Below are 18,556 nucleotides of genomic sequence, written 5' to 3' on the forward strand. Positions count from 1 at the left end.
AGCAGGATTTATTGCACTGCTAATACTTTACTTAACAGGGGAATATAAATCATATTGTGCTAAAGAAGTGCTTGAAGCAATCATTTACTCCCACCTTGTTAAAAATACCTAAAGATTTGCACAATGCATCAATGCATTTTTATCTGAAGTTAAACTGAAATCCATGAATTACTAGTTCCTTAAACCTATATTTTAATTAGAGAGGATAGATAAATGGCAAAAGATTATTAAATATTGGCCATTGGTTTGATAAGTTTTTGCAATTTTAACCAAACAAGTTCATACATTAGTTAGGTCAGAGTCAGACTAAATTTACCACCAGGATCTTTTTTCAAGTTCTGATGGATTATCCAATGCAAGTGATTTACAATAACTTGTGCAGACCTAAAACCTCAGAGAGCATGAAGGCTCCTTTTAAAGAAATCCAGAGTAAACTACTCTCTCTCTCCAAGAACAAGCATGAAGCTTTCCATGAATGAGTCAGGCTGCTTTCTAAATTTGATCATTTTAACAGGAAAAAAAAGACTTTAATGGGAATTAAGTGACTGGAAAAACAAAAACAGAACATTCATTAGTCATTCAAGTCATATTAGAGATAAAATGTGAGAATTTTAATGTTAAGCGTGTCAAAGGAAAATAAGAATATACTAATGTTAATGCTAAGGCCACAGTTTAATTAAAATTGGTTGAATTCCGTTTTGGGAAATAGAAGAACAATTAATCTAGCAGCACGAAAAACAACTAATTAAAATGAAGTTTTCTTTTGCCAGGAGTTTTCAGGTGTTCCATGCATCTGGAATAGTTAAAAATTTGCCCCTGAGGCAGTTTGCCCTGAAGCCTTTTACAGTGTGCTGAGCCAAGGAGGCATGCTTTGTGGGAAAGACTTGCTCACTTATGATGTAATTACACTGATGGTGCCTTTCAGTGTGCATTATCTTAGAACTAAGAATCAGGCCAACATTTCTTGTTGGGAAACTACACCAGCAAAATCCACACTTTTATCTTAGATCAGCCACAAATTGTAGGGCAAAAAATTATAATATGAATATAGGAAATGAAGTTTTTTGTACATCAAGTAGTCTGATGTACACTCTTCACAGCTTTGCATTTATTTTAAGTTCCAGTACAGTTCCCTCTTAAACATCAGTACTGATGTTTAAGCTTCCTCCACCTTTCCTCCTGCTAATACATTCCATACCATAACTATTCATTCCATGAATAGTTTTTCTTTATGTAATTTTTAGTTCTTTTACTATTATTTTATTTCATGGTCTTTCATTCTCCAACCTTCTGCCAAGAGAACAGTTATCTCCACCTGTTCGTGGCAAGACCCTGCGTGGTTTCAAGAGCCTCTCAGATTTCCTTTCAGCTTATTTTGTTCCAAGCAGCCAACCCCATTTCTGACATCAGTCATCCAATGCTCCAATTGTTGCCAACTCAATATTCTATAAAGGTTTACCATGATTTTTTTGCTCCTGTGTTTTGTGACACAATCTATAGTGCAGGATTTTTCTGACTGATTTTATAACCATTTTCTCAAACTGCCCTTCTAAAATTTCAATGATTTAAGCACACATGTATACTTTTCATGCTCCACAGAGAACCATACACTTTAGTATTTTTATTGGCTCCCATTATCTCTAAACATATATATTTTTTGTTATATCTTAGCCTATTTGTCACACAATGACTTTCTTTGGAGACTGTCCACTTATGTCCTCATTTATATTGTTTTGCACAGCATAACTATTAATAGAATTCACCTGCATATCAAATGTCAATTGTGTCAGCATGCTACAGGTGATTACAAGTAACTGACGAGTCAAGCTGAATGTAAAAAAACTTTAAAATGTGACTTCTTGCTTTTACATTTGTTGTTATGCGAGGTACACAGACTTTTTTTTATTGAAAATGTAACACTGTGACAGACAGCTTCTGGTAGCAATAATTCATTAATTCCTATTATTAGAATGATCATGTGAAACCCTAAAAATTCAAAGTATCTATTTTATTGAACATACAATCAATGACAAGGGACATGAAAGTTTTTGTGCAACTACATTGGTACTGTTGAAATTTCCTCCCAAGAAAGTCAACTGCCAGAAAACAATTATACTGGATTTGTTTGTGCAGTCTAAAATTATTGGAATAAAAAATATTCTAGGGTCAGCATCATAAAAAAGGATAGAAGAAAATTACCATCAGGAGGCATCAAATGAAACCAATACAAAATTATGGCCAAAAAATACTATATTTGTAACCAGCAAGATCATTTGGGATATGAATATACAACAGTAGATTTTTCCAAAAGCTGCTTTCCTTCCCCAAACAATGACAATGCATGCATTTAAATGACAATTCTAAAAGAGCAAATATGCTTTTAAATATTGCAGGTTACGATTATCTAGCATAAATTAATGTCTCACCAGAGTTTTCACCAGATTGGCACTGTAACAAATGATGATACATACTATATTTCACTATCCTGTGCAATTTAGATTTCATCAACTGTACATGTTATTAGCAAACTGAATGCCCAACCACGATAATACTGTATTTTAACTGAAATTTTTAAATTCTCACAGACATCCATTATTTCCTCTCGAAGTGCCAATATGTTGAAATTCCAGAAAGACCAATTGACAGAGCAAAGTGAAACGAAGTAAATGAAGGTTATTGGTATGCCAAATGTGTGCACAATGTTTTACATTTTGCTCAAATAAAAAAAATTGAGAGTGTTTCAACAGTAAACCATGCAGCTGGCCATCTTCATTGTTTTATACACAGCGTACCTAACTCCATTTATTCATTTCGCAATTAATGGCATGAACTCGTAAATGATAATTAGTTCTACTTCAAATTGATGATAGAAAATGTCTTGATCCTTTCATAGGAATGAGCAACACTGCATTGGTCCCTCTGGTACATGACCAGTAGATTAAGAGCTGTCATTTAACTTTCAAATTGTAACACCCAATACAGCACATATACTTCAGCAAAGTCAAAAGGTCATCTTCTCTCTCAGACTTCGGTTTTGACGCACAAAGTTCTTAACGCCAATTTCATGAGGCATGAAAAACAAATTTTGGATGTACTACAATATAAACTGTGACCAATCCTATCAAAAGCACTAGGATACATGGATCAGCAAATGATATTGCCTAGAATACACTTTTATTTTTAAAAGATTTTGTAATTTCAAAGGATTTCTTCGAAGCACATTATTTTCTTTCACACATGAAGATGAGAAGAAATGCAGCTAGTTATTGTCCACTTCATGGTAAGACATTTGGTTAATCTTTCTGGAAAAAGATAGACTTTGACAAAAGGAATTATATGATTAGAAACTTGTTGTGATGTATATTAATCAGACCAGACTGTATGGTTATTATCTTTACTTCCAAAATGACATTTCAAATCCGTAGCTGAGAAAGAAACTGGCAAAAATTTACATTCACTTCTTAAAAAAGTAAATAATGTTATTCAAAAATGTGAATTAGCTATATGACTTACAATACAATTACATAGAAACATATCAATGCAGCACATTCAATCTGCCAAAATTATCACAAAGCCAATATGTGTACATCACACACATGCGTGTGCATGCACACGCATACACACACGCGCACGCGCACACACACACACACACACACACACACACACACACACACACACACAATGATTACAATTACATAATTACATTAAACCTACAGCCAGGTTTTTTTGTACAAATTATAGGAATTTTGTCCATTGGTTCATTAATACATGTTAGGTGAAAGAGCAGAAGTGAAGGGAGACAATCACTAACCATTAACTTTGGTACTCCATAACAAAAAAAAACTGTGTTGAAGCATAAACCCATGCATAAAGGCGTTCCACCTTTGACAATGGCCAGTGCAGAAACTTTAAAATTAACTGACCTTGACTTCTTTGAAGTTTTTGAGCTATAACCTCAAAGACAGAAAAACCTTAAAACTAACAAGCTAAAAGAACACCGGACTTTCATTCAAACCTGTCTTCTTCAAACATTCATCTGCTTTTGTTTACAGCCCAGGTCTCAGAATTTTAAATTTGTCTATAGTTGGACAAAAGTAATAATACAGGTTCATTTTCCAGCAAGTTATGGCAAATGAAACCATTTTGTTTTAAAATTAAGGATCTTACAAGATTTTTATCAAAACATGATTACAGTACCTTTTAACATATGTGTAAAAAAGTTAGATACAAAATTGGTCATGGACACTAAGCAGCTTATGTTAAAGAATAGTACACAGGTAATGGCAAATATTATACAATGTGAAAAAGCACCAGTTTTTTCTCATTTATTTTGGCATGTCAAACAAATTGTTTTTAGGAGATCCGAAGTGCCAACACTGCAATGTTATTTGCTTGCTATTCATCTTCTACTCAAGTGTTTCACACCACATTATTTTTGGCTTCTTGAGGAAAGCAATTTTTATCTATTAAAATTCTAAATTAGCAAAGCAAATAAGACAGAGTGGCAATATTAAAACGTTCCTTATTAAAAGCCAAAAAGTTACACTGGAGCAAAGTATGGATGTCAATGATGTCTCCAGATACAGTCCTAAGGAAGAAGACCTATGTTGATATTGCAAAAATCAGCAAATATAGTGTATATGACATTTTGTTGGCATCTTTCCATAAAACAAGTTTAGTAATAGTCATAGAGTGGCAATAATAAATAGAATTCAAACCCCATATATTGTTTTACAAGTACATAACATTCTCAATATTGTATTCTTACCTATATCTATCCACGTTTTGTTGGAAACAGTGTGGTAACATTTAAAGTTGAGTCATGATGGCAATCAACTATTGCTTAATGATCTCCCATCTTTATAACTTAAAGTGAAGATAAATTGTTTAGTATGAAACTTTATCTTTAAATATATATGCAATTTTAAATTCACATGACCAATTATTCTTGCCCATCAGAAAAACAATTATTATCATTGACAGCTTGATTTCCATCAAACATTACCACAGTATCTGTGTACCACAGAGTGTCAAGAGGAACACCTCATAAAAAGGACACTGTACCTCAAATATTCTTTGGGGAGTAGGAGGAGGGGAAGGGATGTGCTTATAAAAGCAAAAAACCCAACCCTTTGAGTGCAAAAATGGGAATTTACAGTGAAAATTGAAAATTTTGCATGAACTCTCAAAGTTTTGCCTAAAAAGTAGACAGGTGCCACAAACGTGTGTCAGCATCTTTGCCCATTTTTGTTAAATAAAATCATAATATTTACTAAGACTCTGTGGAAGTACAGAGTCCAGGATAGCAATAAATTAGAATTATGCAAATCATTTTCACAGATAATACAGTTACTCTTATTTATTGTTAGGTCAGTTAATATACTAGACCAGGTTATATTCCTTCAGATTTAATTGTAGGATAGTGTCCTTGACAGCAGCAAAGACAAACCGTATATTCTCTGTATCCGTGGCACATGTGAAGTGAGAGTAGATAATTTTGTCACTATCAGGATTCAGGTCCACAAACATCTTCAGAATAAACTCTCTTGCTGCTTGTGCATCTCGCTGTGGTCCTATTAATGAGATAATTGGAAAGCAGACATGGTTATATAATTAAATGTTTCTTAAATAACCTTATTAAAAGTCATCACATAGAGATGATACAAGAAAGTGGAATAACCAGATAGATTCATAAATTTGCAACAACCATAGAAGCTATGCATGCAGTTTATATTTCCAAAGTGACTGATGATTTAACTGATTTGAAAGAAACTCATTAGATTTCTCCATAAATAAATAAACTACTCAATAAGTCATAAAACAACCCATTAAAAAGGCTCTGCGTGGTGTTAATATTCATTTTGAAAATATTCATGGTGAAAAGAGCATTTGGTTTAGGATGAGATTCCAGTGCAGTATTGTGGAAGTGCTGCATAGTCAGAGGTGGCACTCTATGGTTTAAAACAGGGGTTCCAAACTTTTTCTTCAGTGCCATGGGCCATTAAGCAAGGGTCCATGGATGCCAGGTTGGGAAACCCAGGTTTAAACTAACATTTGGTGTACTGCTCCTTGGTTACTACACATCCCACCATACCAAACAAAGAACCTAGCAGGGTTTGTTCAAAGTTCTGGTGAAAGCTTATGCATTGAAAAACCATAACTCTGTTTCGCTCCTCCATGAGAGCACCTGACCTCCTGAGTAGTTCCGGCATTCTCTTTTTTCTTTCTGTTCTCCATACCTCAATTCTTTTGCCATCCTCAATCAAATCTAAAATTTTCATAGCTCTATAGAAGGGATACAAAAACAATTTAAAGACCACAATCAGGGATGGGATGTTTTAGTTGTGCAAAAAAATGAGCATTGGAGCTCTTTATTTCACAAGCATTCTTCAAAGTCATTGCGGATTTAAAATGAAATGATTATTTTCACTGATTATTACAATTATAATCAACAACTGGTTGTCTGTGCACGCGCACACTTGTTTGTGTTTGTGAGTGTGTTTTTGTGTGCATGTGTACAAAAGCACATTCTCAAAAAAAGCAAAAATTTAAAAGGAAAGTTGTATTAGAGAATTTGAAACAGTCTGTGGACTATTTTTGAGAAGTTAGGAAGTTCAAAAATAAAAAGGATAGATCAAAGACAATATTTTCATGCATCATCCAGAATATTTCTAATTATCTCTGTTTGTGGATGCCTAATATGTACAAATTGCCTACTGTGTTTCTAGAAAACAACGTGCCCAGACTTCAAAATAAAGTAATTAATTGGCTCTAAAGTTTTTTGGAATATTCTGACAGCTACTTGAACCACAAGATATAAACACAGGCTTTCTTTGATACTGTGAGTGAATAGGACAAATCAAACCATATAAATTTAAAGATGATGCTACAAATCATCTGTGGCAACCCAGTATTTACATCACAAGTCCCTATGTCCTGTGCCAGCACCTAATGTTTTTATGCTTGAATACTTTCAGGGAAAGGTGACAAAATTAGATCACATATGTGCAGATGATCAAACTGGATGGGTGCCTTCATTACAGTACAGTTGACCCCCTCTGCATGTTACAGGATGGGGTGGGGGAGGTTGATTGCATCTCCAGAAAATGCTCCATATCATGATTTTCTCTAACATGAGTATTGCCTGTATTACTAAATTAGCCTTTTATATCCTTAGTTTATGACTTGCTCTGCTTACTGTTGAAACAAAAATGGTCATTATTTATTAGCTAATAAGCTATTAAAATAAAGCAAAATACAATTATTTCAAGGATGTGAATGCACTGAAAAGAGTACAGAGGAGATTCAAAAGTGTGCTGCCCGAGGTGAAGCATTTCAATTATTAGGAGAAACCGGATGAGCTAGGATTTGTTTTCCTTGCAGTACAGAGGGCAGAGAGGGCAGGTTTAAGGTATGGGACAAGGGTTTTGAGGAAGGTTTTTATTCAGCCAGTGGGCATTTGAAATCTGGAAATTATTGCCAGAGGGGATGGTGGAAATCAGGACTCATGTAAAATTTAATTATTTAGCCTAACACTTGAAATGCCATGGCATAGCTGGTTACAGTATTAGTATAGAGAGGTGTTTGATAGCTAGTATGGTGGACTGAAGGGCCTCTCTGCTCTAGAACCCTATAGTAACTTGTTTAAATAGTATGATTTTTTAAAATGGCAGCAATTTAACACCAATAAATGGTTGTGCTACAAATATCTGAATACAGTACTGCAAAGAAGTTTTAAGCCAATACATTTTCTGCTGTACAAGATCCTATTTAGGCTTTGAAAAAAACCCAAAATAACCAGCTATTATACTCTCATGAGCACTTAAAAGCACAGCTTTTTACCAATTAACCTTAGTTGTATCAAAACAACTTTGCATTTATCACATGAAGGCTTCTGTCTGACAGGAATTTTATGAGTTCCAAAACAACTTTAAAAAAAAAATTTCTGGGCATCTGTTGCAGCAAGAAAAATATTATCCTTAGAAGGTAACAGCTGGCTGCTATTTGAAAGTCCCATTCAGATTTGTTCTTGGAAATTTGAGGCTAACAAAATAGGTAAATTAAACATTAGAAGATGATAACTGGAGACAATCTAGGGTAGAGTCTGTATGCCTTTGATTTGAATGTTCTGGGAATATCTGCTGTTGTCACCAGACTCCAAGCGAAGGTCTAAGATACAGCAGAGGTCAAGCCTTCCTCTTTAGTACACATGGGATAAGAATCACCAAATCCTATTTATCAATGCTACTAAACACATTGATGAAGGTAGAGCAGTACTAAACATATTGATGAAGGTAGAGCAGTACTAAACATATCGATGAAGGTAGAGCAGTAGATGTAATGTATATGGATTTCAGCAAGACATTTGATAAGGTACCCCATGCAAGACTTACTGAGAAAGTAAGGAGGCATGGGGTCCAAAGGTATAATCCTTTGCGGATCCAGAACTGTCTTGCCCACAGAAGGCACAGTGTGGTTGTAGACGGGTCATATTCTGCATGGAGGATCTGTTCTGGGACCCCTACTCGTTGTGATTTTTATAAATGACCTGGATGAGGAAGTGGAGGGATGGGTTAGTAAATTTGCTGATGACTCAAAGGTTGGGGGTGTTGTAGATAGTGTGGATGACTGTCAGAGGTCACAGCAGGACATTGACAGGATTCAAAACTGTGCTGAGAAGTGGCAGATGGAGTTCAACCCAGATAAATGTGAGGTGGTTCATTTTGGTAGCTCAAATATAATGGCAGAATATAGTATTAATGGTAAGACTCTTGGCAGTGTGGAGGATCAGAGGGATCTTGGGGTCTGAGTCCATAGGACACTCAAAGCTGCTGCACAGGTTGACTCTGTGGTTAAGAAAGCAAACGGTGCATTGGCCTTCATCAATCATGGGACTGAGTTTAAGAGACGAGAGGTAATGTTGCAGCTATATAGGACCCTGGTCAGACCCCACTTGGGAGTACTGTGCTCTGTTCTGGTCACCTCAATAGAGGAAGGATGTGGAAACCATAGAAAGGGTGCAGAGGAGATTTACAAGGATACTGCCTGGATTGGGGAGCATGCCTGATGAGAAAAGGTTGAGTAAACTCAGATTTTTGTCCTTGGAGCGACGGAAAATGAGAAGTGACCTGATAGAGATGTACAAGATGATTGTGTGGATAGTCAGAGACTTTTTCCCCAGGGCTGACTGAAATGGCTAGCTCAAGAGACACAGTTTTAAGGTGTTTGGAAGTAGGTGCAGAGGAGATGTCATGGGGTAAGTTTTTTTTTAAACACAGAGAATGGTGAGTGCGTAGAATGAGCTGCCGGTGATGGTAGGGGAGGCAGATACAATAGGGCCTTTTAAGAGACTCCTGGATAAGTACATGGAGCTCAGAAAAATAAAGGGCTATGGGTAACCCCAAATAATTTCTAAGGTAGGGACATGCTTGGCAGAGCTTTGTGGGCTGAAGGGCCTGTATTGTGCTGTAGGTTTTCTTTGTTTCTATGTTTCTAAAATGGTTTCAAATGATTTTGGTTGCTTGGGATTATCAAAGATATTCTATCACAGCAACATTAAACAGGCAATGAACCAGCAGATGGGGATTCAATAGATGTTGCAACTGAAGCTGTCTGCTTGTGCTGAGCCAGCTCCTTTGCTTAATTCCAGTACATTAAATGTATCCAGGGCACAATAAGGGAAAGAGTATATCCCAAGGGCAAGTGGACTGTTAACTCTGGGCAAAGGAAGGCTGACGCCAGTGTTGCAGACCTGATGATTTGCCTTGAATCATCTGTGTAGTGATATTTTTACTTTACAATCAAGGCAATTTGGGATAATGAGATAAGCCAACAAGGACTAATTTTACCTTAAATATTCAAAACATTTTGAAAGTTAAATATGAAGTTTTGTATGTAAAACAGGAACTTGTAAATAAATAAATAAATATTTCAGCCTTTCTTAAACACTGATTGACTGACCATCACAATCTGAGAAGACAAAGTGGTTCTAGTAATAATTCTAGATTTCCTGTGTCACAGATATAAGTAAACAATGTCATGACCAACCTAACTTTTAAGTCCATGCCACAGTCAGGGAAGTAATATTAGTTTCAGAAGCAAAAGTAATCTCTTGAATTGTGTTTAACATTCAAGTCCCTGCAAACTCACTGATTAAAAGAGCCAGCTCTAATCCCAAACAGTTGTTTGCTGACCATATTAAGGTAAAAACTGGAATTACTGTGACTGCAAAGTTCAAAGTAAATTTATTGTCGAAGTCACCACACGTCAACACATAAAACTATGAGATTCATTTTCTTGCAGGCAGCTACAGCAAATACAAGAAACACAATAGAACCAATGCAAGACTACAACCAACAGGCAGAGAACAACTAATGTACAAAAAAAACAAACTGCAGATCTAAAAAGAAAATAATAATAATAATAATAATAATAATAATAATAATAATAAATAAGCAATAAATATTGAGAACATGAGATGAAGAGTCCTTGAAAGTGAGGCCAGTTTAGCGGGAACAGTTCAGTGATGGCTGAGTGAAGTTCAGTAAAGTTATTCCCTCTGGTTCAAAAGCCTTGATGATTGAGGGGTAATAATTGTTCCTGAACCTGGTGGTGTGGGTCCTGAGGCTCCAGCACCCTCTTCCCAATGGCAACAGTAAGAAGAGAGCATGGCCTGGATGGTGGGGGTCCTTGATGGTGGATGCTGCTTTCCAGCAACAGTACTCTGTATAGATGTGCTCACTGATGGGGAGGGCTATATGCCTGTCTTTTTATCAGCTACAAGGAACTGTCCATATTCCAAACCCACACTGGAAATGCTCCTCACATTTTTCTCTACTGCACATGCTGAGCTTGATTTCATCAACTTTTACCCTTCCTCAATTTTACTTCGTCCACCTCTGACACCTCTTTCCGCTTTCTTGATCTCTTTGTATCCATCTCTGGAGAGTGACTAGCTACTGAGATCTTTTAGAAACCCACAGATTCTCAGTTATAAACACAATAAATTCTGCAGACTCTGGAAATTCAGAGTAACACATACAAAATGCTGGAGGCAGGCAGCATCTATAGAAAGAAGTGAAGAGTCAATGTTTTGGGCTGAGACCCTTCACTAAGACTGGAAAGGAAAGAAGTCAGAATGAGAAGGTGAGAGGAGGGGAAGGAGTATAAGCTGGAAAGTGATAGGTGAACCTAGACGAGGGAAATATAGACGGGTGGGGGGGGGGGAGGAGAAGAAGAGGGAAGCTGTGACGAGCTACTTTGAAAAGGTAAAGGGCTAAAAAAGAGGGAATCTGATAGGAGAGGAGAGTGGACAATGGGAGAAACAGAAGGAGGAGGGGCACCAGAGGGATGTGATAAGTAGATGAAAAGAGAAGAAGGAATAAGAGGGATGCCAGAATGGGGAATGGAAAAGAAGAGGGGGAGGAGAAAGAAATTACTATGGTAATTCTTAATCTTATAATATTACTTATTAATATTATTTTATAGTATATACTGTAGTATATAAAATAAATTATAGCACATTAATATACTATAATAGTATAATATATAATCTAAAATACTGCAACTCTTACCAATTTTTATGGGGACACCACAGAAAGCACAGATGCATAACATTTGTGTGATATCTGCTCTGCATGTAATTGCAAAAAACTACAGAGGGTTATGGACACATGCTCAGCGCATCACGGGAACAGCCTCCTGTCTACAGACTCTGTCTGTACTTCGCGCTGCTTTAGTAAATCAGCCAGCATAATCAAAGACCCCACCCACCCTGGACATTCTCTCTTCTCTGCCTCTCCTCATTGTGCATAAGATATAAATGCCTGTAGCCTGTAGGGCACACCACCAGAATCAAGGACAGTTTCTATCCCACTGGTATCAGATTCTTGAACAGGCTTCTTATAAGATGGGCACTTAGCCTCACAATATACCTTGTTATGATCTTGCACTTTATCATTTACTTGCATTGTTGTTGTTTTACCTTATTCTAGCTCAATATACTGTATATTTTTTTGACCCATGTAGAGTGTAATGGCAAATCACTGCCAGGAAATCATCAGTAGAATTGGGTAGTAGGTTTAGGACAATGTATTTTGTGGGGATAGTCTTGAAACTTACTGGCACTGTAGAGAAAAATGCGAAAAGTCTCATGTACAGTAATCATATAATATATTGCTATACTTTGTCATTAGAGCTTCTAAGTATCAGATTATAGTGAACAGGATAACAGTACATCAGAAATAGTTAAAAATTACAATGAACTGCTGTGTGCATACATCTACTGATGCCTCTGGACACATCATCAGTGATATTCAAATTATAGTGCGGCACAAGATAAACCCCTGATTGTTTTACATTTCAACATTAGATTTGACTTAGCACACTTTGTTAAATTGGCTAATAAATTGACAAAAAATGTGAAATAAAATTTGTTCTAACAGTAGAATCCAAGATTACTTTCTGAGAACTACAGAAGTTAATCATTTGCTTCAGATGAGCAAGGACAAAGAGTGATGCGTGAAATATACAAGCAACTTGCAGTATATGAGCAATGGAACCAATTATTTTTAAATCAACAAAGACAAGCAGTCCTACGATAAAAAAAGGATGCAATCTGTTAAAAGAATGAATAGTCCGGATAAGAGCAAACCACACCAACTACTTTGCAAATGAGTTTGTTAATCCATGATCGTAGTCAGGAAAACCACGTGTGAAGATTGGGTTCAAATTTTAATTTGCCCAACAGTGCAGCCAGTTAAAAAAAGCAGAAAGAACAGTTACAATCGTGAAGGATGTCCAACACTGTCCAATTAGTATTGATCTGTTTATCACATCAACTGAGGAAATAGCTTAGCAAACCAAGACTGCATCTCCACTAATTCACTTTCTCTACAATAGCTCCGTGGAAGCTGTCTAAAAATTTGAAAGAAAAGGGACATTTCAAAAACAAATTATCAACCTGGTACACGGTCTCTTTCTGCCATCACAAAACAAGGTAGAAATTCTATAAGGCATGTTGCATTGAGATTGTGCGTTCTTAACATTAAGTCAATGAAGATTTCCACTGAACTTCCCTTGTCTGGGGGAATGGGTCAATTTTAATTCAAACCAGTTTCAAAAAACTACCTGAAATGAGTGATGTTTGTTAAGCAAAAGAGAATCAGGTACAAATATCAAGAATATCTGCAGCTGTAATCTTATATTTCAGATTAGCAACATTAATGTGCCTACTGCATTCAGTAATCCAGGTGTGCTGACACATGGTAGTGCAACCTGGATTCCTTGTAGAAGAGACTATCCACTAACTTGACAACCAGGAGATCCCAGTGAATCCCTGATTCGACGGCAAGCTCAGTATCACAAGAGAGGCCCTTGCTGAATTAATTGAATTCCTTCAGAACTTACATAATGTTCCCTTCCCATTTTCCTGTCTTTCAATAAAAATTGTTAAGTGCCATCAGTTAAATGAATAATTGCCAGTGGGCCATTTGAAGATTTGGTGGTTGGCAAAACAATTAACCAACACACAATTACTATCCATTTGATAGTAAAGTTTACATTCTCAGTAATAACAAAATGGACCCTAAATAAGGAGAATGTAAGGAATGTGATAGCCATGCCACAATAATTTCATTTAATTTTAGATTTTCTTTGAACTGTTATATACAGATTTCACCCATATACAGATTTTTTTGTTGTTTTTATCCACAACTTCAGATCTGCTTTGAGGAGGTGAATGTTCCAAAATTTGTACAACCTCACCAGGAATTTTTCTGTCAAAGCAGAATCTTTAGGATTCATTAATTTCATGAACATTTTTGATAATGACTCACATTAATAACATGCTTACACTAAACAACTATTTAATAACAATGTCTCATAATAATTCAATCAACAGTTAATTAACTCATGTCTAGTGATGAAGGAATGCCTGTCAAGTTTTTATCTATGATCCTTCAATTATGACCAGTCTGAAAAGATCTTGGTTTAACTTCTTAATCAATAATGCTGTACATGCTCCACTGAAGTGTTATTCATTATCTTCTATTGCTTCTAATTAATTAAACAGCTGGAAGTTTATGCACATTTTCTTAGTTTCTTCTGTTTTAAATTATTTGCACATGGTCACTTTTTCAACGTGTTACTGCCACCTGCAGGATGCCATTTTCTAATTTGTTTTCCATTTTATAGCAGCAGACTTGATCCGTCAACCTTACTGCACAAACCACTTTCATGCATTGCATGGAAATTATAAGAGCATATATTTGTGCTTATTATCTTATTGGCGTGTTATTCCTACTAAATTGTCTTAAATTAAACCAAGTTTTATATTTCAAAATTTAGAGTAGACCCAGTAGTAATTGGGTTATCGTTAATCCAATTTTTTCAATTTATATACGACACAGATGGTTACAATGTTTTATCGAATATATTCAACAGATCTGACAGATAAATGCAATTTTATTTTCATTATTGTTTGATTTTATGTATATTTACTGAACTGATAGAACGCATAAAAGCTGAGATGTTAGAACTAAGATGCGGAGAAATTACTTTAGTCAGAGGGTGGTAAACCTGTGGAATTTGTTGCCATGAGCGGCCGTTGAGGCCAAGTCATTGGGTGTATTTAAGGCAGAGATAGATAGGTTCTTGAATAGCCAGGGCATCAAAGGGTATGGGGTGAAAGCAATGGAGTAGGGATGACTTTAAGAATTGGATCAGCCCCTGATTGAATGGCAGAACAGATTCGATGGACTGAATGACCTACTTCTGCTCCTATATCTTATGGTCTAACAACAGACATGAATTAGCATAAAAAGGGAGAAAATGGTGAGGCAAATTCCAGTCAGCAATGTCAAACTGAGTTAAATTACCTTCCCTTGGATCCATTCAAGTCAATCTGATAGTCTTCAATATTTTAAGATCAAAATCATTGCCTTGGCCTTCCAACACAAACTTCATTTCCTCTTAACTAATTCTATCTTATTTACTGACCACCATCTCAAAATGAACCGAATTATTTGCAATCAGGACACTTGCATGAATTTATGGTCCAATGTCCCTCTCATAATAGAAACTGCACACTGAAGTCCATAAAAACCGGTCACCTCCAACGTCATCTCAGTATAGTACTGCTGGAACCTTTCACCATGTTTCTATATTCTATAGACAAGAATTTTCCTGTGCACTTTTTGCCAGTTGCTCCATTTTTCACTGTACATAAAATGGATCTCACACAAAGCCTACTGTCAAAATCCTGAATGAAAATAGGTCTCCTTCATCTCTTTCTTTTGTGCTCACTAACCTACATCAGCTTCTGATTTGTCAAAGCCATCCTCAGATCATTTTCAGGTATAAGAACACTCAAATATCCAGAAAGCTCAAAGGGAGAAAAAGAAAATGCAAAACGTGGTGGGATGATAGGAAAAACAAAGGTTGTTGAAATGCAGACTAAAAAGTAACAGAACAGAGGGACAAGATGGAAAGAAAATTGAATGAGGCATAGAATAACAAGAGCAGAATGGTTGCATTCAAACTGTATAAAACATCAGCTAGTCTTTTATGCATTGTTCCTATTACCACAAAGATTCATGATGTTGATGGTAAACCAGGAGAATTATAATTATGAGGAAAGAATGATTAGTTTGGGACTTTCTGTAACATAAAGGCTGAATTAGATTTTTTGATTAAAATTACTAGAGGGCAAGGTAGTGGATAGGGAGCACTCATTTACATTGGTAAGAAGGTCAATAATCAGAAAAGGCTCATAGTAATGAGATCAAGGCTTAGAAGAGAGATCAAATATCGAGAGAGAGAGAGAGAGTGTGTGTGGGGTGAATTCATACAGAGTAAAAGATTTAGAAACCTTGAATTAAGATGAACTGGGATCATCTAGAACACTGTGGGAAGGAGGTTAGAAAGGCTTTCCACTAGCATGGAAATGATGTGCTAAATTGACTGTTTCGATGCTTGAAATCCATGACATCATGGTGCTATGTAGGCTGATATATGAGCAAACATTTAATTCAGTCTGTTGTGTGGCTTCTGAATAAACCACCAGAATCTATAAAAAAGGATTATATCATATAAAGTAAATAAAGCAGCCCTTTAACCTCATTCTGCTATTAACATGGATTTCCAATAAACTGTTTTTATGCTCTTTAATCCTCAGCTTTTTTTTTTATCTCATGCATGCATAAATTTATTGACTTTTTACTGCTTTCTGTGACAATGTCCATCCTTCCAAAGAAAGACCTCTACCACCCCCTATCATCCCTTCTTCAACCCTCTTCCTCCTCCTGGACACCCCCACCGGGCCTTTTACCTGCACTCAATCTTTTCATCTCCAACTGTCGCCGAGACATCAACCGTCTCAACTTCACCACTCCTCTCTCCTGTTCCAACCTCACTCCCTCTGAATGCACTGCCCTTCACTCTCTCTGCACTAATCCTAACCTCACCATCAAACCCACAGACAAAGGTGGTGCTGTAGTAGTCTGGCAGATGGACTTCTACCTCACTGAGGCCAAACGGCAGCTCTCTGACAACTCCTCTTACTTACCCTTGGAACATGACCCCACCAAAAAACACCAAACCATTGCCTCCCATACCATCACTGCCCTTATCAACTCCGGAGATCTTCCATCCTCAGCTAAAAAAACTCATAATTCCCACTCCCCGCACTGCTCGATTTGACCTCCTCCCCAAGATTCATAAACCTGACTGTCCTGGTAGGCCCATAGTTTCGGCCTGCTCCTGCCCCACCGAACTTGTATCTGCCTACCTGGACTCCATTTTGTCACCCATAATTCAGTCGCTCCCTACCTACATCAGGGATACATCCCATGCCCTCCACCTCTTCAATAACTTCTAGTTCCCCGGTCCCGACCGCTTCATTTTCACCATGGATGTCCAATCCTTATACACTTTAATTCCCCATCAAGAAGGCCTCAAAGCCCTCTGCTACTTTCTTGACAATAGACCTCACCAGTTCCCCAACACCACCACACTTCACCGATTGGCGGAACTGGTACTCACACTTAATAACTTCTCCTTTGCCTCTTCCCACTTTCTTCAGACCAAGGGTGTAGCTATGGGCACTCGCTTGGGCCCCAGCTATGCCTGCCTCTTCATGGGTTATGTGGAACAGTCTATGCTCCAAATCTATACTGGTACTGCTCCCCAACTTTTCCTTCGCTACATTGATGACTACATTGGTGCTGCTTCCTGCACCCATGTTGAGCTCGTCAATTTCATCGACTTTGCCTCTAACTTTCACCCAGCCCTCAAATTCACTTGGTCCATCTCGGACACTTCTCTCCCCTTTCTCGATCTCTCGGTCTCCATCTCTGGAGATAGACTGTCCACTGACATCTTCTATAAACCCACTGACTCCCATAACTACCTTGATTATACCTCTTCACACCCTGCCAAATGTAAAAATGCTATTCCCTATTCCCAGTTCCTCCGTCTCCACCGCATCTGTTCCCAGGATGAGGCTTTCTGTTCCAGGACATCCCAAATGTCTTCTTTCTTTAAGAACCGTGGCTTCCCTTCTGCCGTCATCAACGATGCCCTTACCCACATCTCCTCCATTTCCCGCACTTCGGCCCTCACCCCATCCTCCCGCCACCACAACAGGGACCGTGCTCCCCTAGTCCTCACCTACCACCCCACCAGCCTCCGGATCCAGCATATTATCCTCCGCAACTTCTGCCACCTTCAACAGGACCCCACCACTAAGGACATCTTTCCCTCTCTACCCCTCTCTGCTTTTCGCAGGGATCGTTCCCTCCATGACTACCTGGTCCACACGTTCCTCCCCACAAATCTCCCACCTGGTACTTATCCCTGCAAGCGCAAGTGCTACACCTGTCCCTACACCTCCTCTCTTACCATCATTCAGATCCCCAAACAGTCCTTCCAGGTGAGGCAACACTTCACTTATCAGTCTGTTGGGGTAATCTATTGCATCCGGTGCTCCCGGTGTGGCCTCCTCTACATCGTTAAGACCCGATGCAGATTGGGGGACCGCTTCATCGAGCACCTCCGCTCCGTCCAACACAACAGACAGGATCTCCCGGTTGCCACCCACTTCAACTCTGCTTCACATTCTCATTTGGATATGTCCATACATGACCTCCTCTACTGCCATGATGAGGCCAAACTCAGGCTGGAGGAGCAACACTGAGTTGTCTGGGTAGTCTCCAGCCCCTTGGTATGAACATCGAATTCCCCAACTTCCGGTAATTCCCTCCCTCTCCCTTCCCCCATCCCACTTTCACTCTGCCTCCTCTTCTAGCTGTCTATCACCTCTCTCATGATTCTGCCTTCTTCTACTGCCCATAGTGCTTTCCCCTTAGATTCCTTCTTCACCTCTCCTGCCTATCCCCTCCCTGTTTCCCCACTCCCCCACCCCTTGATCTTTCTTCTGATTGGTTTTCCACCCTCCCACCACCTTCTTTATAGGGCCCCTGCCCCCTCCTCCTTCAGTCCTGACGAAGGGTCTCAGCCCGAAACATTGACTGCTCATTTCAACGGATGCTGCCCGACT

The 18,556-nt window shown here is 38.0% G+C and overlaps 1 protein-coding gene across 3 annotated transcripts in view; it reads right to left on the reverse strand.

The window, feature by feature from the left end:
• Positions 1-2,232: 2,232 nt before the first annotated feature.
• LOC140740827 (guanine nucleotide-binding protein G(q) subunit alpha-like) overlaps positions 2,233-18,556 on the reverse strand; it is a 204,873-nt gene continuing 188,549 nt past the window's right edge. For all 3 annotated transcript variants that reach the window (XM_073070386.1, XM_073070368.1, XM_073070376.1), the window contains one exon: positions 2,233-5,573. In XM_073070386.1, the coding sequence (XP_072926487.1) occupies positions 5,383-5,573 (191 nt within the window). In that variant the 3' untranslated portion in view covers positions 2,233-5,382. The remainder of the gene's footprint in view (positions 5,574-18,556) is intronic.

This window comes from Hemitrygon akajei, chromosome 2, assembly GCF_048418815.1.
Source record: "Hemitrygon akajei chromosome 2, sHemAka1.3, whole genome shotgun sequence".
In the NCBI taxonomy this organism is placed as follows: domain Eukaryota; kingdom Metazoa; phylum Chordata; class Chondrichthyes; order Myliobatiformes; family Dasyatidae; genus Hemitrygon; species Hemitrygon akajei.